The 21,365-nt window shown below is 46.6% G+C and overlaps 1 protein-coding gene across 3 annotated transcripts in view; it reads left to right on the plus strand.

The window, feature by feature from the left end:
• Window positions 1–21,365, plus strand: part of LCMT1 (leucine carboxyl methyltransferase 1) — a 65,720-nt gene that overhangs the window by 24,302 nt on the left and 20,053 nt on the right. For 2 of the 3 annotated variants that reach the window (XM_054452865.2, XM_063654696.1), the window contains 2 exons: window positions 4,026–4,102; window positions 15,330–15,391. In XM_054452865.2, the coding sequence (XP_054308840.1) occupies window positions 4,026–4,102; window positions 15,330–15,391 (139 nt within the window). The remainder of the gene's footprint in view (window positions 1–4,025; window positions 4,103–15,329; window positions 15,392–21,365) is intronic. The other variant, XM_063654695.1, reaches the window with a different exon arrangement.

Here is a 21,365-nt window from a genome sequence, read left to right on the forward strand (position 1 = left end):
TCTGTTTCCACGGAACCAATGGATCCGTACAACCTGCTTTTCTCCATCTCCCTGTGGAGGGAAGCAGGGTCAATTTTGGCACTCTGTGAGGTGGTCAGCCATGTTGAGTCCCCTTTAGGTGCCCCATTCTTCCTGCCCTGTGGCAGCTGTTCCCAGTCTTGGTGTCTTCCATACTAGTCAGTTGCATGCAGGCTATTTGGAGTGAAATGTCAAAAGGGCCATCAAGAATCACAGAAGAAGAAGTTGAAGCATCACTTGTCACAGCCATTTTGCCCCTTTCTCAAGAAACAGGATATCTTTTTTTTTTTTTTTTTAAGTTCTGGGGTACATGTGCAGAATGTGCAGGTTTGTTACATAGGTACACACATGCCATGGTGGTTTACTGCACCCATCAACCCGTCAGAGTCTCACTCTGTTGCCCAGGCTGGATTGCAGTGGTGTGATCTCAGCTCACTGTAACCTCTGCCTCCAAGGTTCAAGCGATTCTCCTGCCTCAGCCTCCTGAGAAGCTGGGATTACAGATGCGCACCACTGTGCCTGGCTATTTTGTAGAGATGGGGTTTTACCATGTTGGCCAGGCTGGTCTTGAACTCCTGGCCTCAAGTGATCCACCACCCTCAGCCTCCTAAAGTGCTGGGATTACAGATGTGAGCCACCGCGCCCCACAGGATGTCTTTCTTAAGAGCTCCGGGTGTGCCTTTTATAAGCTTTCTCTGCTCTGACTTCTTACTCAGAAGTTTTACAAGGTTCTAATGCATGGGAAAGCTCTTTAAAAAGGAGGAAGTACCATAAGAGCTGCAGGGCACTATGCTGTCTTTCATTCATATACCTTTAATTGTTCTCATTGTCTTCTGGAATTTTAGGTGATTCTTAACTTCCCATACGCTGTGAGTAAACGTTCTTAAAAGGTGTTGTAGAAATTGAAATTCCTAGTGAAAGTTATTTCCATATCCCCTCTACCCATATCAGTTCTCCTGCCTCAGCCTCCCGAGTAGCTGGGATTACAGGCACCTACCACCATGCCCAGCTAATAGTTTGTATTTTTAGTAGAGACAGGGTTTCACTATGTTGGCCAGGCTGGTCTCGAACTCCTGACCTTAGGCGATCCACCTGCCTCAGGCTCCCAAAGTGCTGGGATTACAGGTGTGAGCCACTGCACCTGGCTCCTCCTCAAGTATCTTGAAATAGCTTCTGCATAACCCTACCCAGCAGGCATGGGCTGTACCTTTAAGTGTGATCAGCTCAGATTGATGAGCCCAGGTCTCCTTGGGTGGCTTTTTTTTTTTTTTTTCCCCCTTTTGTGACAGGATCTGGCTCTGTCTCCCAGGCTCGAGTGCAGTGATACAATCTCAGCTCACTGCAGCCTCCTCCTCCCAGGCTCAAGCCATCTTCCTAACTCAGCCTTCCAAGTAGTTGCACTACAGGTGCAAGCCACCATGCCTGGCTAATTTGTATTTTTGGTAGAGATAGGGTCTTGCTATGTTGCCCAGGCTGGTCTCGAACTCCTGGGCTTACGCAGTCCTCCTGCCTTGGCCTCCCAAAGTACTGGGATTACAGGTGTGAGCCACAGTACTTGGCCCTCCTTTTTTGTTTTAAAAAGATAAAGCCCAGGCTGGGTCCCCTGGGATTCCAGCAGAGGACTGGTCTTTATGTGGGAGGGCGCTGTATCTTTCAGCCCTGATGTTTGCTCTTAAGGGTCACTCACCTACTAGGATATGGTTGCTGGTGATTTCTGCCCCCATCATGCTGTCCACAGGAGGTCTGCTATGCCCCACTCCCCCCCCCCCCCCCCGGTATTCATCTGTCCTTCCATACCTGTGCTCCATCTCCTGTTACTGTCTCCATGAATGGTTTTCTTACCTGCCCAGTTGCTCCAGTCAGAAACAAGGTGTCACCCTACCTTTCCTTTTCCTCCATCTTGTCCTCTACCAGCAAAGCCATCACCAGGTTCTGGATGTCAGCAGTCTTCTTTGTTTTAAAAAAGTAGTTCTGTATTTCTGGGATAAGTGGAGAGGGGGAGAGGCTGGGCAGGTGGGCCAGGCTATAGAGTGCCTTGTTTCTTGCTGAGTTTTAGCAGGGTGCCGAGCTGCAGAAGTCCACCTGCAGTGGATAGTGCAGTACACAGCAGCGTGCAGCTTTGAGACAACAGAGGGGGTGCTGGGACAGTCTGGGCTGGAGGTGATAGAGCTCAGGAGGAGTGGAGGGATTCCAGAGACATCGGCAGGGATGAGGTACTGGGTGGCTGGATGGCGAGGAGGGCACGAAGAGAACACTAGGATGATAGGATGATGTGTGTGTGACTGGGTAGGGAGGGTGTAGCTACCAAGCAAGCCAGGTGACCCAGGGCTGTGTGTGCATGTGTGCATGTGTGTGTGTGTGGTTGTGTGTGTGTGTGTATGTGTGTCTTTCATATTTGTTTGACTGCAGGCCACAAGAAGAAATAAATGTTACATCCCGAGCCAGGGCCCCCATCGCTATACCTGTGTCTGTAACAATAAAGGCACACACGTGTTGATTCGAATGCTAGAGACCTCATTTTAGGGTGCTAAAAAGCTTTCCTTTGATCCCTGCCCTACTTTCCTTCTTGCCCTGGGACCTTCTTTCCAACACGTTGTGCAGTATTCAAAACGCAATATACCTTCCCTTATTGTTATAGCTCACAGGCTCTTTGGATCCCCGTGTGATAATTTTACTAAGGTCAGGCCCTTTCCTGTGAGCCCCACGTGTATTGCCTCATTAATCTTCACAATCCCATAAAGTGTTAGCATTTTCTTCACTTTTCTCTTTTCTTTCTTTTTTTTTTTTTTTATCTTTGAGATGGAGTCTCGCTCTGTTGCCAGGCTGGAGTGCAGCAGCGCAATCTCAGCTCACTGCAACCTCCGCTTCCCGGGTTCAAGCGATTCTCCTGCCTCAGCCTCCCGAGTAGCTACTTTTTGTATTTTTAGTAGAGATGAGGTTTCACCATGTTGGCCAGGATGGTCTCGGTCTCTTGACCTTGTGATCTGCTTGCCTCAGCCTCCCAAAGTGCTGGGATTACAGGCGTGAGCCACGGTGCCCGGCTTCTTCACTTTTCAAACAAGTAAATCCTGGCCCAGTGAGTTTACTGACTTTCCCAAGACCTTACAGCATATAAGTGGTGGAGCTGGGGTTTGAGCCCCTCCAGCTCCAAGAGTGCCTGTTCTTTAATCTACCGTACTTCGCTATCACAGGGAAAAATGTATCAGAGGCTGAGCACCTGTAATCCCAGCTACTCTGGAGGCTGAGGCAGGAGAATCGCTTGAACCCGGGAGGCGGAGGTTGCAGTGAGCTGAGATCGTGTCATTGCACTCCAGCCTGGGTGACAGAGTGAGACTCCATCTCAAAAAAAGAAAAAAAAAAAAGAAAAATATATCAGAAAATAATACCCTTAATATATGTGATGCTTTTGATACTAGCTGTTTTAACCTATTTCACCCAAAAAATAATGCTCATCAAAACCTACTACATTGATTTCCTGACCCTCATAATAGAGCTCAAGCTGCCTTTTTTGTTGTTGTTAAATCGTTTAAACTTTTTAATTTTTTCATATGGACAGGGTCTCGCTGTCCATGCCCAGGATGGCCTCAAACTCCTGGCCTCAAACGATCCTCCTGCCTCAGCCTTCTAAAGTGTTGAGATTACAGTCGTGAGCCACTGCACCTGGCCTCAAGCTGCCTTTTGAAAATACGGAGTATATTCTACTTCCAAAGCGCCTCTCAGCTCCTCCCCACCATCCCAGCTGCCACCTGCTAGCTCAGGCTCCTTCCTGGACCTTACCTTCTTACCTGGCTGACTCCTCTGGCTTCCTGACTTTTTACCTTCATCTGTGCTTGCTTCCCGCAAATCTATTCATGAGTAATTTGAAAAACACGTCTGTCCATATCAGTCCCCTGATTTAAAAATCCTTAAACACTCTATTGCTATTAGGTGCCTAGTGCTTGATATGTGAAAGATGATCAGCACATGTAAGATTAAAGAAATAAAAAGTATTGTGTGTTTTTCCCCAGGATGAAGATCTTCTCCCAAGTAAATATTTTGAGGTTGACTTTCCAATGATCGTCACGAGAAAGCTGCACAGTATCAAGTAAGTGTGGCATGGCCAGAAGAACAAGAGCCAGCTAGAATTCAGATCTAGCTCTCAAGAGATGGCAGATCTGAATGCCAGAGACTTCACTTTAGGGTCTTGCCTTCCGTTCACTGCCCCCCACCAACTTTTTTTTGCCCTGGCACTCATTCCAGCATGTTGTACAGTCTGCAAAATGCAATATACACTTCCTTATTACAGATCGCAGGCTCTGTGGCTCCCCATGTAATTAAAATTAACACTAGGCCAACCAGATTTCCCAGACAAGGTTTTTGTTTTTGGGGCTTGTACTCAAGCACTAGGCAGACAGCAGAGGTGCAAGGACTGTCTTGTTGGCTCCCTGAAGAGGCTTGCAGGGATGTTTTTATTAGCGAAGTGTGGGAATTGACATCATGAGTAAGGTATGCAGGCTGGGCTGGGCAAAGCACATGAGGGGTAGGAGATGCGGGTCAGCGTATCTGTTTGCGCTGGTTCTCTTGGTTAATGGGCCACTTGGTGGTCTGGCTGGCGGCAAGAAGACTGTCAATCAGTTGTTCAGTGTTCCTTCCTGAGGTGGGATACTCCATAACCTTGGTTTCATACTTAGATTTCCTAAGGCCAGTTCCTGGAACTTTAAGTAGAAGGCATGGTTAAGTATTATGAAGAAGCAACCCCATTCCATTTCTGTTCTATCTTTATTTCCCCCTGAGAGATTTCACCCTCTATTCTTAAGGAGAAAGGGCTGAAGATCTCATCTTCTGAAGCTACTTCCTGCTGAACAGGGATGTTGTCCCTACCTAACTTTGGGGGGTGGGGAAGTCTCTCACTGACTATCCTAAAGACCTGTAGGGACTGGGGTGCTCCTGGGATGGTATGGGTTGGAATCCTTGGGCCATCATTAGCTTGACTTGGAGCTATTGAAACCTGAAAGACACAAACTTTACAAAAAGGTTAAAAACACAATACCCCAAAAGTAATAGCAATTAAATGACCACTTAGGTCCGAAGAAAGGTAAAAACCATGTCATATTTTGTAGGTTTCCACTGAGGGAGCCCCAGATGGTTTGAGCAGTGGAGTTATTAAGATTATGTAGCCAGGTAGCCTCTTGGTAAATCTTTACTTTTATTTTCTTTTGGAGACAGGGTCTCACTCTGTCATCTAGGTAGGAGTGCAGTGGTGCCATCATGGCTCACTGCAGCCTCAACCTTCTGGGTTCAGGCGATCCTCCCACCTCAGCCTCCTGAGTAGCTGGGAATAAAGGCACATGCCACCAAGACCACCTAATTTTTTTTCTTTTTTTGTAATTTTGTAGAGATGGGGTTTAGCCATGTTGCCCGGCTGGTCTCGAACTCTTAGGCCCAAATGATCCACCCACCTTGGCCTCCCAAAGTGCTGGGATTACAGGCATGAGCCATTGTGCCCAGTCTTGGTACATCTTTTGAACTTGCAGTTTAACCAGTCCTGAACTGTTAATGTAAGAACAACAGATGTGGTTTATTACTGCACATACCTGCCCTTGTTCAGCGAGAAGATAGTCCAGGGCAAATCTGTTGTCTAAGACAGCATTGGCTAGGGAGTGCAGGGAGGCTTGATGTCCTTTTGTGGCTCTGCCTGTACTAGTTGCCAGTGTTTCAAGGGTTTGAAAGTTTCTCAAAGCTGCCTCACAGTATGCAAAGCCATCCCAAGGGGCTGCTAAGGTGCAGAGCCACCCCAAGGGACTATTCCAACTCCTGCCAAAATTAGCCCTATTGCCCTTTTAGATTTCCCATGTGTGATATTATGAACTGTTATTCCACTGGGACTTAAAGTACCTAACATGCATTCCTCATTGCGTTGTACATTATCCACACAAGGGCACGCTAGTGCAAGTAATGGAGAGGTGAAATTGGCTGAGGGGTAGCTGTTGATCAGATGGCAGTCTGGGTGTCCACAAAGGAACAGAATACCCCATGGGTGCACAAACTTACACAAGGTGAGAGGAGTTCAGGTGAGCAGCTAAGCTTTGGAGAGAGGTATGACTGTTTTGGCATGGGGGAAAAGATAGCCTTCCTGAGCCCAAGTTTGATTAGGGTTTTTCTTCACTGCTAAGAGAAAACCTGGTGGGATTTCAAAGTAGGCGGTCCAACTTCTCTTTTTTCCACCCTTTTCGGTGACCAAAGCATTTAGCAACCCAATGAGCTTTATACATTCAAAGGAAAGGGAGACACTTAGGTCCACCATAAGAGGTGCAGAGGTTATTTTAGGTTTCCATACCTCCTTTGTGAAGTTGGTAGTTGAACTTTTAGGGAGTGCAAGAGGCAGCCCCTCTGAGCCTGGGGATGATGGTAGCACACCCAGCAGTTGGACAGAATATTACCTGACGCTATAATGCCGGAAAGGTTGTGAAGAGAGTTTATTTCTTATCTTAGTAGGCCCAGCCTACCCTGTGCCCCGATGGGGAGGAGTAGGAACAAAGTAGAGTAGCATCTTTATACCCAGCAGGGACAAACAAAGTCTTTACCTGAGGGAGGAGGCTGAGCAAAGTGACAGAATAATGGTAAAACAATTAGTAATATAAGGAAAAGTATTGGACTCAAGATCTCTAATCACATTACTTCTCCAATGATGAATTGGCTCTCCTGAATTTGAGGTCTTCCACGGGTTTTCAGGAGTAAGATGGGCCTTCTGGGCGAGTCTGGAAACATTTAGGAGAAAGCATTTCTGATTGGGAGAGGTGTACCCAGCTAATGATTCCTTGTGAGTTGGCTGCAGTTGGAGTGGTCAGGATCACCCAGTAAGGGCCCTCCCATTTAGGCAAGGGGTGGTGCTCCGGGGAGCCTGCCCTTCGAGTCTTAGGAGGACTTGGTCACCTGGATTAACTTGTAAAGGGGTTTTCCCATCCTTAGTGGGGACTGGCAGGATTTTGTTTCCATACTCTGAAGTCGCCTTTTGAATCTGTCCTAAATCGATACTGTAATTTTTTATGTAATTCTTCACCTAACAGGAGGTCAATGGTGAGGAAAGGCCTCTGGTAGATCATCTCAGAAGAACTAAGTCTTAGGCTGCACGAAGGGGCCCTGCAGACCCTAAGAAGACTTGGGAGCATCTTAACCCAGGGCTTGTGCGTCTCCTGAAAAAGTTTGGCTAGAGTCGTCTCAAGTGTATAGTTCATCTTAACTTTCCCCGATGATTGGGGTGCCAGTTCATAATCTATTCCTAGGGTTGTGGAGAGGCTCTGAGTAATCTTAGCCATGAAGGAGAGCCTGTTACCACTCTGAGGGGACTTGGGGAGTCCAAATTGAGGAATTACTTTAGTGAAGATTTACAGACTTCTACTGCTTTTTCTGTATAGGTAGGGAAAGTCTTGACCCATCCAGTAAAAGTATCCACAAACACCAGGAGATATTTGTACCCTAGATTTGGAGGCATTTGGGTTAAAACTACCTGCCAGTCTTCTCCCAGATAAGTTCCCCTGTGTTGAACCAGTTTAAGTCAAGAAGGGGGAATTGGATGGGTTTGGGCATTATTCCAGGTACACAATTCACTGGCAAAGGTTACTTGTTTTACAGTTTTTCTCAGTTTCTTTCTGGTGAATATCTTATGGACAGAATTCCATAAAACATCTCTCCATTAATGAGTGGCATCATGGAGATGCTTAATGGGTTTCCACTGGTCAGTTCCTGGAATAAAACTTGTCACCATCTGTGAACCGTCCAGCACTGTTTTCCTGGTACCCCTGCCTCTTAGCTTCCTCTTGCTCTTGTTGTGAGTATTGTAAGTGATTAGGAAGGTTGGTAGGGTCTGTCATTAAGGCCAACACATTGTTGGGTTCCTATAATCAGGCTGCCTGTTTTGTGGTCCTATTTCCTTGGCTGATGAGGGACCAGTCCCTCTGGTGGCCTTTGCAGTGAATGACTGCCACCTGGCAGGGAAGTTGTGCCGCTTCCAGGAGAAGTTGGATTGGAGGATTGGAAGAAGTTTGCCTTGGGAATTTTTAACTGTTAACATTCCCTTTTCCTTCCATATGGCTGCATGGGCACACAGCAGGAGAAACATACTTTGAGTTGGTGTATAAATTTACTCCCTCCCTTTCTCCCAGTTGTGAGGCTCTGTTAAGGCCTTTAGTGCTGCTTTTTGTGCCATTTTGGGGAGGAAGGGCTTTAGTTTCTGTAGTCTCCTTCGGGCTTACTACTGCATGTCCTGCCTTTTGGGTCTCCCTCCACAAAGCTGCTGCCATCAGGATATCATTCTGTCTTTGCATTCTCAAGATGCTTATCTCACAAGCCAGGCCTGCTGGAGTCTGTTCTGTGGGCCCTGTGCATTAATGCTGTGAGTCCTCATCATCTGTGGTTGGGAGTGAGGTTGCCGTGTTCAAAGTCTGACATACCCTCAAAGTAATATCTAGGGTGTCTAATAAGAGAGCTTGATAGTTGGTCAGCCTCCCTGCAGTGAGCCAATGGTGTCCCTTGACTTCTAACCCAGTCTGAACCTAGTGGGGAGTCATAGCTTCTGTATATTGTCCCTGTGTCAGCTTAGATGCTTCACTAAACAGCAGGGCAGTAGCTGCCACTGCCCTCCAGCAGCCAGGCCACTTCTGTGCAACTGGATTTATCTGTTTTGAAAAATGAGCCACTGGCTTCGAACAGGTCCTAACCTTTGAGTTAAGACTCCCAAAGCTATTCCTAGTCTCTCACAAACATACAAGGTAAGTGGTTTTTCTCAGTTAGGGAGTCCAAGGACGAGGGCTTGACCCAGCTCAGTTTGTAGGGGTTCAAAAGATTGTTGACATTTCTTTTCCCAGTACAAGGGCTCTCTTTCTTCCCCTTTTAGGGTCTCACATAGGGATTTAGCCATCAGGCCATAATTTGGAATCCAAATGCTATAGAAACCCACCATTCCCAAGAAACCCTGGGGCTGCCTTTCTGTTTGTGGGACCAGCAATGAACTGATTGCTTTTTCCAGTCCACAGCTAGTGTTCGGGCTCCTGGGGTCAGAATGAACCCCAGATATCAGAACTTCTGTAAAGAAATCTGGGCCTTGGATGGGGCTGACCTTGTATCACTGCTCAGCCAGGAAATTCAAGGTTTTAATGATATTAAAATCTGAATCCTGCCATGTCTGGCTGACAATGAACAAGTCATCCACATATTGTAATAAAAGTCCCATTCTGTAGGCTTAGCTCCCTGCATTCCCAAAAAGGTGGGGGCCTTCCCGGAAGCCCTGGGGAAGCATAGTCCATGTGTACTATGTGGCTTTCTGGGTTATCAGGGATTTCTCCATTCAAAGCAAAAAGATACAGGGATTCTGGGTGAAGAGGACTACACAAAAGAAAGCATCCTTGAAGTGTAGTAGAGTGAAAAACTGAGCATCTCCAGGTATCTGAGTACAGACAAGCTTGAGACCAATGTTGGGTGGATGGGAATGACTGCCTCATTACCCCCCTTCAAGTCCTACACAAACTGATATCCTCCATTAGGCTTTTTAACAGGGAGGACCGAGGTGTTGCCTGGGGACTGGCAGGGTTTAGCCCTTGCTATAGGAATTTGTGGAGTAATGGCTGAACCCCATTCAGTGCCACAGGTTTTAGGAGGTACGATTTCCTCCATGGGTAGCCCATCCCAGGCTTCAGGTCTGTCTTTACTTGGGGAGCTTTATTAGCCTGTCCTAGGACTGAAGTGTCCCATCGATAGGGAAGGGGTGGCGTGATCCTTGCTTCCTTTGGGTATGTTTTGGGTCTCAAGTTCCTGTCCATTTAAGAGTGCTAGCAGGTGGATCCCCTGTTCTAGCTCTGCCTCTACTTGCAGTCTGTCCTCTTCCAGGGAGATGGTGGCTCCCATTTTGCTTAATAAGTCTCTACCCAGCAATGGAGTAGGACATTCTGGGAGGCATACAGAAATGAGGAGAAAAAAGCCTAGACATGGCCTCACAAGCAAGAGGGAAAGTAAGTTTTCTTACCTTAGGACACCTGTCTATTCCCATTATCCTGCGATTGCAATTGGAGAGGGGGCAAATAGGCTGGGTCAGGACAGAGCAGGCGGCTCTGCTGTCCACGAGGAACTGTTTTCCTACCTGCCACATCAAGGGTGACCTGAGGCTCCATGGTGTGATGACGATGGGAGTGTGCTGCAGTCAGAGCCACGGTGCTGTCAGGCGGTGCATATCAATCTCATCTGAAAGCTTGGTGAGGAGTGGGGGCTGGCTAGGGTTGCCTGCCGGCTGTCCTGTTTTAGGGAGGTCAGGGGCAGCCTCTCTTCCAGTGACCCTCCGTCCTGCAGTATGCACATTGGCTCCATCCAAGGTTGGCTGTCTTCGATTGGTTGGTCTCCTGGGCCTCCTAGGGTCACCCTGAGATGGTGGATGAGTTAGGGCAGCCAGAAGCTGTGCTGTTTTGGTCAGTCTCCTCTTATCTGCCGTCTCTGTCCTGTCCGTTATTGAAAACCTTAAAAGCCTCCTCTGCCAAAGTCAACAGCAAGGTCTGGGGTCTGGCCTCCAAATTTTCTGTAATTTCCTTCTAATGTCCGGAGCTGACTGAAGGATAAAATGCACAGTACGCGATGCCTCCCCTCCGCTGCCTCCGGGTCTGCATGGGTGCATTTCCCAAAGGCCTCAGGGACTCGATTGAGGAAGACTACTGGGATCTCCTTCTTTCTCTGGATAATTTTCTTGACCCTGTGATAGTGTACAGGTTTTACTATACATTTCCTTCTTCCTTCAGTCAGGCAGGTGACAAAGTGGCTCATTCTAGCTTTTTCTAGGTTTTCTCTGTAGTCTCACTCGCATGGAGACTATGCCTGGGACTGCATCTCCCCCTAAACAGATGACTGCATATTGGTGTTTAGTGACCACCTGGCTGTTGGCATATTCCTTAGCCTTTTCAAATATGCGTTGCTTTTCATCAGTACTGCAAAGTGACCATAACATCCTGCCACGTCAATGAAAAGGCGAGATTTAGTTTAACAAATTCATTTCTAAACTTACCAGGATCCTCTGAAAATCTACCAAAGTGTTCTTTACATAGTCCTAGATCCACCATCAAAAAAGAACCTGCACCCTTGTCACTCCCCCGTTTTCATCCGTTTCTCTGAGGGGAAAACAGCCCTGGGCCAGTGGGGAAGCAAAAGAGGGTGCCTGTTTGGAGTCTGATTGGAGCGCTGTCGGGGACAGCACAGGGGCTCCCCTCCCCAGGAGGCCTGCTTAGGGTAGGGAGGGAGTGCCTGGGGCCTGAGACTGTGGAGGTCCGCTTCCTCAAGTTCCTTCAGGAGGAACCTGGAAATAGGGGCCACACACACCTGAGAAGAATCCAGTAGCTTCGGGTCCTAGCATAACTTCATAAAAGCTTGTACCTAGGTATCTCTCCCCATTTCTCTGTCCATTCACAGAATAGGTCTGGCTGTAAGATAGTGTTAAAACTAGGAGATCCACTTCTGCCCATGGCCATTTTTCTTGATCTAATGTGTACTAGGGCAGGTTGTATTACAGAGGAAAACCAGTTTCTTTTTCTTTTTTGAGGCAGGGTCTCACACCATTGCCCAGGCTGGCGTGCTATGGTGACCACAACTCACCGCAGCCTCAACCTCCTGGGCTTAAGCGATCCTCGCTTTAGCCTTCCGAATAGCTGGGACCCCAGGAAGGCACCCCCACACCCGGCTCATTTTTCCTGTTTTTTGTAGAGGTGGAGTCTTCCTATGTTTCCCAGGCTGGAGTTTCTTTTTCTTTAAACCGTCTGATTTGGATTCCTTCCATTTAGAAATGATACATCCCAGATGTGAGTCTTGGAAGATGCCTGGGGCATTGCCCATGACTGTAGCCCCTGTGTCTGCTTGTCTTATTAAAGGGCCAGGGGCAGGGTGCAAGCACAGGTGTCAGGCGACGAAAAGAGAGTTGGCTCCCAGCCCCGCACAGTACAGCAGTACAGGTCACACGAGGGCCGGCGTGAGCAGCGAAGAGAACTCCCCAAAACCGAGTGCCAGCTTGGATGGTTTCTTTTTCTTCTTCAACCTTACACCAGGTCTAGGTTCTGCTGACCAGTGTCCTGCATTTGGTAGTAACCTAATGACAGTCAATAAGATGTTGAATTAAACACACAAAAAGGGAAAACAGATCAGGGCATGAGCTAGGCAAACTCCAGCCCCATGTGCCGTCAATTCTCCCCGCATAAAGGCAGCACGCCGAGTCCGTAGGCTCGAACACTGAACAGACCGAGGAAAGCTCACAGGCTTTCCTTCCCACCAGGTGTGGCAAAGGGAGGGAAAGCACTGAAAGACTTGAAGATTGTCAACTATTGGGTGCCGAAGCCAGGGCACCCAATAGTTCCTTCCAGCTGTGTCAGTCCGTCATGCACGGGTGTCTGTTCAGGTCGAGCCAATGAAGTTAAAAGTGAAGGAAGGAAAGCAGAAAGGAAGAAGGAAAAAGACAACAAATAGGAGACTCGAGGGAAGGGAAAGCATTGTCTGGGGTGGAGGTGGTGAGGAGTCTCGCAGAGACCAGAGGAAAACTCACCAGTCGCGGTGGCAGCGCTGAATCAATGGGGCCTCCCTCCGGCTCGCTGGCTCACAAGCCTCCCCTGCAGGGAGGGAAATTGCTCCTTGTGCTCCTGCCTGGCTCACCAGATAATCTGTTATGGTACCAAGCAGATTTCCCAGACAAGGCTTTTGGTTGGGGGCTTGTGCTTGAGCGCACGGGGAGACGGCAGAGACTCTGCGGCTGGCTCCCTGGAAGAGCCGGGAGAGACATTTTATTAGCAAAGCCTGGTAACTGACATCAGGAGAGGGCGTGTAGGCTGGGCTGGGCAAAGCATGTGAGGGGTAGGGGATGCGGGTCAGCGTATCTAGTGGCTGATGGTTATCTTGGTTAATGGACCACCTGGTGGGCTGGCCAGAGGCAACAAGGCTGTAATCAAGCTTGTTCAACCCCAGGCCTGCGGGCAGGCGACATGCGGCCCAGGACTGCTTTGAATGTGGCCCAACACAAATTCGTAACATTTCTTAAAACATTATGAGATTCTTTTGCAACTTATTTTTTTTTAAAGCTTATCAGCTATTGTTCGTGTATTTTGTGTGTGACCCAAGACAGTTCTTCCAGTGTGGCCCAAGGAAGCCAAAAGATTGAACACCCCTGCTGTAAATCAGTCGTTCAGTGTTCCTTCCTGGGATGAGACACTCCACCACCTTGGTTTGATATTTAGATTTCCTAAGGCTAGTTCCTGGGATTCTTTAAGTAGAAGGTCTGGTTAAACATGAAGAAGGAGCCGTATCCCATTCCTGTTCTTTTTCATTATGACTCTCCATCCATTAATGTAGTTTCCTGGAACAGTTAAAAAGTGACCCCATATTTTCATAATCTGAATTTTTATGTCTTTCGTTTACTACTTTATTCCAAGGGCATGTAGAAAGTTACCTGGCCTTGCCCGGGGACAGTGGCTTACGCCTGTAATCCCAGCACTTTGGAAGGCCAAGTCTGGTGGATTGCTTGAGCCCAGGAGTTCGACACCAGCCCAGGCAACATGGTGAAACCTTGTCTCTACTAAAAATACAAAAATTAGCCAGGCATGGTGGGTGCATCTATAGTCTCAGCTACTTGGGAGGCTGAGATAGAAGGATCACTTGAGCCCAGGAGGTCGAGGCTGCAGTGAGCTATGATCACACCGCTGCAGTCCAGCCTAGGTGACAGAGCAAGACTCTGTCTCAAAAAAAAAGTAAGTTACCTGGCCCAGAATAGATGTGCAGTAAGTGGGTTTTTGTGTATGTGAATGAATGAATGGAAAACTGAAGTTAGTTATTATAGATGAGATACTATGGGGGCCATTCTGAGTCCAGTATCAAGGAGTTTACAGAGTTGCAGATGACAAGTTTGCTAATATGTGCTGAGAACTTTCATAGCCTAGTACCATGTTAAGTGCTTCACTTGGATTGTTTCATTCAGTCCTCACAGCACACTCATGAATTAAGTGCTGCTGAGGCTTAAAGAAGTTAATTTGCCCGAAGTCTCCTATCTAGGAAAGGGTGGAGCTGAGATTCAAACTGTGACTTCAAGCTCAAGATCAAGGCATCTGAATAGTTTTCTTTTTTTTTTTTTTTTTTTGAGACGGAGTTTTGCTCTTGTTGCCCAGGCTGGAGTGCAATGGCACGATCTCAGCTTACCGCAACCTCCGCCTCCTAGGTTCAAGCAATTCTCCTGCCTCGGCCTCCCGAATAGCTGGGATTACAGACATGCGCCACCACACCTGGCTAATTTTGTATTTTTAGTAGAGACGGGTTTTCTCCATTTTGGTCTGGCTGGTCTCGAACTCCCAGCCTCAGGTGATCTGCCTGCCTCGGCCTCTCGAAGTGCTGGGATTACAGGTGTGAGCCACTGTGCCCGGCCCGCATCTTAATAGTTTTAACTACAGTCCCTCCCCATCCCCCCTTTTAAATTAGTCGTTTAAATAAAACCCTAATTCTTATATTGAAAAAAATGTGAGTAAACATTAAGTGTTTCAGCTGTCCTTAAGTCTGATCCTTATAAATTGGAAATAATTTTCAAGCTTTATTTTTTCTAGATCCATGAAAATAATGGATCACCCTTTCCTAATATATTTAATTTTATATTAAATATGCTTTTTAAGTGATAAATGGCAATTCTGATGCTCTGGGAACTGCAAAGTACTGGCTGGTTAGAACTCTGAGTGGGATAAGTGTAACTGGCTCTAGGTTAAGTCCAGAGATGGTTTCCTGGGACAGAAAGTGTGTTGGTGTTTGGTTATGGTTGTTGGGATATTGACGCGTATCTGATTTCTGATTTTTTGCCTATTCTGGATGGGGGGGGGGTTGCCACATAAATGTTACTGAACTTTAAGTTTGTGTAAGAGCCAGTTCTTCTGGCTACCTGTAACAAATAACAGGTATCTTTAAAAGTTTGATTGAGAATAGGCAGCAAACTAGAGATGCCCCCAAAAAACATTGGAACATTTGAAAAATTCTTGTTAGGCTATCTTTAGCTATTTCTAAGTCTAAATACTTCATGATCAGTTTGTGATTTGGACATCAAATGCCGAGTGTAATGGTTAGCTGATGTCACCTGAGACCTGTGTCCACTGAAGTTTTACCGTATGTGCTTACGGTCAAATGTAATTAAACTGAAGCTCTTTTTAGAGGGGCCCCTGCTTTGAACAATAGCAAATATATATTTGCCATTTTGGTAGTGAGTGTCTGCATTTGTGCAGTAAATGAGCTCATGAGTAAATTGAGGAGCAAATAGACTTATCTTTCTCCTCTTTCCCATCTTCCCATAGATGCAAGCCTCCCCTATCCAGCCCCATTCTAGAACTGCATTCAGAGGACACACTTCAGATGGGCAAGTATCAAGCTAATGCAAAATGGACTGTATCAGTATTTTTGCTTCCTACCCCCTTTTTGAAGATGGGGTTTGTGTTGGGTGGGTGGGTGTGTGTATGTGTGTGTGTGTGTGTGTGTGTGGTGTTGTACAATGTATTGTCAACTGAAGAATGATGAGGTTCGTAAATTTGGAAAGGAGAGCTTGCTTTCTCAGAGAGGGTTGCAGCCTGCAGGGTAGCTGTTCTAACAGGCTGGGAAGCACAGCCTCCTGCCAGAAGCCAACAACAGACACTTTGAAGGAGGGGCAAAAGGAGGAGGAATTTATGCTCAGCCGGATGGGCGAACATACATATTTAATAAGCCATAGGAGGAGTCATGAATATTTATGAAGGGCGAACTGTGTACGTGTGCAGTTGAGCTTCACACCCCATCATAGGTTCCATGTACAAAAAAATGGCAGTGTTAGCATGATCCAAGGGTGGAGGTTTTGGCCCTCTGACATCAAAAGGTGAGGCAGAGGACACAAAAACCCGCATCTTTTGGAGACTGGCCAGAACCACTCCCTGTTCTGTGGTCTCTTAGGAAGGAATGCTGGTTGACTGTTTTGAAGTGGCCAAAGAGAGGGGCAGCAGTCAGGCAGTTGGGTTGGATGACAGCAGCAGTAGTCTTTTGAAAGAGCTGGTTGCTGTTTAGCCCTTAGGGAAGAAGGCGTACAGGCAGTTAGTGAGCAAGGGGTTTGAGGAGGCATCTGACCTCCCATCCCCACGTGGCCAAGAACTCAGTTTTCAAGGTCACTCTGGGGTCTCCTTGGTTCAGGTGGCTGTGGAGCTTAGAATTTTATTTTTAGTCTACAGTAGACTTTTGCCAATACACTTAACACTTGGGTCGGGGTTACCACAAAGGAATTTTCGACGACTTTCTAAATGACTCTTAGATGTCCTTAGGTCTCTAATCTTTAGTCTTTCTGTAAAGACCTTGAGTTAGTTGCCAACATTTCAAAAATAAACTTCTCATGAAAAATCTCGATTTCTAGCTTTCCTTGGAAAAAATCAGAAGACGTGGTTAACATTAGGCCATGTAATGTTACCACGATTTCCACAAGGGAACAATTAAATAGTGGCTGCCTCGGTTAGAGGAGTTGCACATCCTCCAGTTCTGTCCCCACCACTCTCTGGTATCTTACACTTGACCAGCTTCACTCAATTCTGTTACCTGTTTGGCCCTGGCAGTCAATTTTCCCCGTTTTTTCCCTCAACTTTTAATTATGACTGTGTCTTAACAATGCTTTTCTCATTTCTGAGCCTTTCAAATTATGGGTAAATCTCTACCACAATCTTCCTTTGTTTTCAGTTTTTGTCTGAGAGAAGTTAAAGGGGTTTATTAGTAATTCAGGTCAGAGAACATGCAGAGAGGACAGCCTTCACCAGTAGTCAGCACAGGTAACACCGTGGGCATCAGGTGACTAGATGAGCCAGGTTTATTACAACAAGCAGGGACATGAGAGGAGGGAAAGTGTTCTCTGAGGCGGGGGTGGCAAGGAGTCTAGGCTTTTTCTAGCCCGCTCCTCCAGATTCTTCCAATCTCTACCCATTACCCAGTTCCAAATCTGCTTCCACATTTTCAGGTACTTACAGCCACAGCCCCTCTTCTCAGCTTCTGAGTACCAGTTTTCTGGTTTAGCTTGTTTTGTGCTTCTATAACAAAATACCTGGGACTGGGTACTTTATAAAAACTACAGAGACAGTACAGTTCTGAAAGCTGAGAAGTTTGAGGTTGAGGGGCCCACATCTGGCAAGGGCCTTCTTGCCGTGTCATCCCATGGAGGAAGGTAGAAAGGCAAGAGAGCATGACTGTGTGAGAGAGAGGTGAAGGGGTGCAGACTCAGAACCCACTCCCAATCCCAATCCCAAGAGAGTGGCATTAATTCATTCATTGGGACTGAATCACCTCTTAAAGGTCCTACCTTTCAACACTGTTGCATGGAGGATTAAGTTTCTAACACAACTTTGGAGGGACACATTCAAACCACAGCACCCTAACACTGGGTATATTGTGATTTAAAAAATTTTCTACCAGTCTGGCCGGGTGCGGTGGCTCACGCCTGTAATCCCAGCACTTTGGGAGGCCTAGGCGGGTGGATCACCTGAGGTCAGGAGTTCGAGACCAGCCTGGCCAACATGGTGAAACCCCGTCTCTACTAAAAATACAAAAATTAGCTGGGTGTGGTGGCGGGCACCTGTAATCCCAGCTGTTTGGGAAGCTGAGGCAGGAGAATTGCTTGAACCTGGGAGGCGCAGGTTGCAGTGAGCCGAGCTCATGCCACTGCACTCCATACTGAGTGACAGAGTGAGATGAGAGTCTATCCAAAAGAAAAAATTTCTACCAGTCTGGTAGGCTGAAATGATGCCCTATTATTTTATTTTATTTTTTTGAGATGGAGTCTCTTAGTCGCCCAGGCTGGAGTGCAGTGGCGCGATCTCGGCTCACTACAAGCTCCGCCTCCTGGGTTCACGCCATTCTCCTGCCTCAGCCTCCTGAGTAGCTGGGACTACAGGCACCCGCCACCACGCCTGGCTAATTTTTTTTGTATTTTTAGTAGAGACGGGGTTTCACTGTGTTAGCCAGGATGGTCTCGATCTCCTGACCTCATGATACGCCCGCCTCGGCCTCCCAAAGTGCTGGGATTATAGGCTGGAGCCACTGCACCCGGCCAGGTGTGTTCTTTGATAAACGTCTGTTGTCAACTTTTTTTTATTGAACTTTTTTCTCATTCTTTTACTTATCTTTTAACTTTGTGTCTCGTCGGTAAATTTTTTACTCTGGTTCTTTATAGTGTTTGATTTTGCCATCGTGCTGAGAAAGGAGAATTTGAATAAAAATGAAATAAAAATGTGAATGAAAATTTGGGCAAACTGATAGGTGATCTTAAAACTGACAAAAAATATTTGTTTAAAAATGACCTTGTTTTATCAAACCTGCAAGGCTGTGATAGTGAAAATCACCATTATTTATTTATCAGTAAGAAAGAAAAAGTGCTGACACAAGCTGACACATCACCAACTGTTATTAGATGCATCCTGATTTCAGGAATGTTAAAATGTGAAAGGATGCATCTTAGAATTGATGATGTATTTTTTTAAGCTAAAATCTGTCTAGGGTAAAAAAATCAAGAGTGTACAAATGGGCACACAATGAAAAGTCAGAAGGTGTTTTTAAAAAGGGAGGCTGGGTGTGGTGTCTCACGCCTGTAATCCCAGTGCTTCACGAGGCTGAGGTGGGAGCATTGCTGAGGGCACCTAGTGAGACCCTGTCACAAAAACATAAAAAAAAAACTAGCTGGGCATGGTGGTGCATGCCTATAGTCCTAGCTACTTGGGAGGCTGAGGTGGGAGGATACCTTTAGCCCAGGAGTTGGAGGCTGCAGAGAGCTGTGATTGCACCACAGCACTTCATCCTGGGTGACAGAGCGTGACCCTTTCTCTCAAAAGAGTGAAAAAGGGAAATTGGGTTCTGTTACCCCCTTGCTTAAAACTCCCTACTGGATAGGACCCATGTTGTTCATTAGGCCTCTGTGTGCCTCCTGATTTTACTTTCTTTTCTTTTTTTTTTTTTTTTTTTTTTTTTTTTGAGACAAGGTCTCACTCTCTTGTTGCTCAGGCTGGAGGACAGTGGTGCGATTGGTCACAGCTCACTGCAGCCTTGAACTCCTGGGCTCAAGTGATCCTCCTGCCACAGTCTACCGAGTAGCTGGGACTACAGATGTGTGCCACCACACACAGCTGATTTTAAATATTTTGGGGGGAGACAGGGTCTTGCTATGTTGCTCAGGTTGGTCTCAAACTCCTGGGGTCAAACAATCCTGCCTCAACCTCTCAGTGTTGGGATTACAGGCGTGAGCCCCCGCACCAGCTCCTGATTTTCCCTTTGACCACAGTAACTATGATCTAGCCACACAGATACCTTGCTGTTCTCTGACTGTGCCGAGCATGTTCTTCCCCTCAGTCCTTTTCATTTCCTCTCTCCTCTTTGCTTGATGGGCTCCTTCTCATCTGCTCAGCTGCCGCTTCCTCAGAGGGGCCCTCCCTGACTACTAGGTTAAAGACAGACCCCCTTCCTGCCGCCTTATGTCACACTCTTCTCTTTCATTTTCCTCATGGTACTAACTGCTCCCTGATACATTCTTGATTACTCATTTATTTAATGATTCACTTTCTCCCTCTTCTGCCAAGTAAGCTTCCTGAGAACAGGGACTGCTTCTGTCTTGTTTACCACTGTAACGCCTGCACCAAGAGCAGTGCCTAGCGCACAGACAGTGTTGAATGAATACTCACGTGACTGCTTGAATGGATGAATGTGTTTGTGTTTTTGTAATCCGCTTTAACTCTGGTGAAATTAGGCAGAAAAGAGAAAAGAACAGCAAGTGAAAGCATTTCAGAATGCGAACAGGATTTCAGCTGGGCTGTGAGAAGGAGATCCTACCTAGGGAACAGATGATCTCAGCCAGGGCACACTGAAGGAAGAGCTGGGAAGGCCAGTGTGGCTGGGGCTCGGGTGGCAGGAGGTGCGTGCTTCAGGATTGAGAAAGGTCGTAAAGCCGGCTGAGAATTTTATACTCCATTCTAAAGGGAGTCAGAAGCCTGTTTCACATGCCCCACGATACCCTGAACTTCTCTGTAGAACTTACCACACTTGCCCTGTTCTCTCTCTTTCCCACTGGATTATAAGCCCCATGAGGGCAGGGACCATGTCTTCTTGTTCATCAGTTATTCCCAGGACTTGGCTTAGTGCCCCATAAGTGTCAGATGGGTAGTCAAACAAACTCATCCTCTGTACAGTCTGGAAACCCGTCTGAGGCTGTCTCCATTTTACCTTTTTTTTTAAACTGAAGGATCCTAGGAAAATCTGTGAACCTAAAAGATCACTTTGCAATGCTTAACAACAATGATAATTAGTCTGTCATAGAAGATACCATGAATGGGACTGATGGGGTTCACTACAGATCCAACACATCTCTCTTGAAATGCACCTGGCGGTGATGGAAGAGATTATTAGTCATTTGATACACCAGCACTTGTGTGTGTGTGTGTATGTGTTTCACTACTGTGTTACATTGTGTAAGTCTTCAGTTTTCTCATGCCTTTTCACCTCATGACCTAATCACCTCTTAGAAGTGTTTAAGACTGGCTTGGTGGCTAACACCTATAATCTCATTACTCTGGGAGGCAGAGGCAGGAGGATCCCTTGAGCCCAAGAGTTCGAGACCAGCCTGGGCAACATAGGGAGATCCGTCCACCCGCCTATCTGTACAAATAATAAAAAAAATTAGCCAGGCATGGTGGTGCACGCCTGTGGTCCCAGCTACACAGGAAGCTGAGGCAGCCTGGGGGGTCAAGGCTGTAATGAGCCATGATCATGCCACTGCACTGCAACCTGGGTGATACAATGCAACCCTGTCTCAAAAAAAAAAAAAAACAATTAAAAAAACTGATTAGGACGATAAAGTATATGAACTTAATGAGGCAGATAATTAAAGCCTGTATCCATTAGCTTCTGCGCTGTAACAAACTGCTGCAAAGCATGTGGCTTAAAACAACAGCCATCTATTTAGCTCACAATTCTTTGGGTTAGGTTCATTCATGTGGAACTTCTCAGCTGGGCTCATTCCAGCACCTGCCTGGATTTAATCACTCGTGGTCGTCTTCACAGAAGACCTCTGCTGTGTAGCAGGCATTGGGCTAGGGCAGGGGGTCCCCACCTTTCTTGCTTCCCAGTAATTTGTCTCAGTAATGTTTTCATAGTACCCCTGAGCCAAAAAACACACTCAGCAGTTCTTTTTAATTAGTTGGGTTTAAACATCCGAAGTATTTATGTCCTAACAACTTATTAGTCATTTGAAAAAAAAGTACACATAAAATGAAAGAAAAATACCATTTTTACTTCATTCTTAAGCATCCAGAATTGCTTACTGAGATGCGTGCCCTGTAGGGCACTTT

Source organism: Pongo pygmaeus, chromosome 18 (assembly GCF_028885625.2).
Source record: "Pongo pygmaeus isolate AG05252 chromosome 18, NHGRI_mPonPyg2-v2.0_pri, whole genome shotgun sequence".
NCBI lineage: Eukaryota > Metazoa > Chordata > Mammalia > Primates > Hominidae > Pongo > Pongo pygmaeus.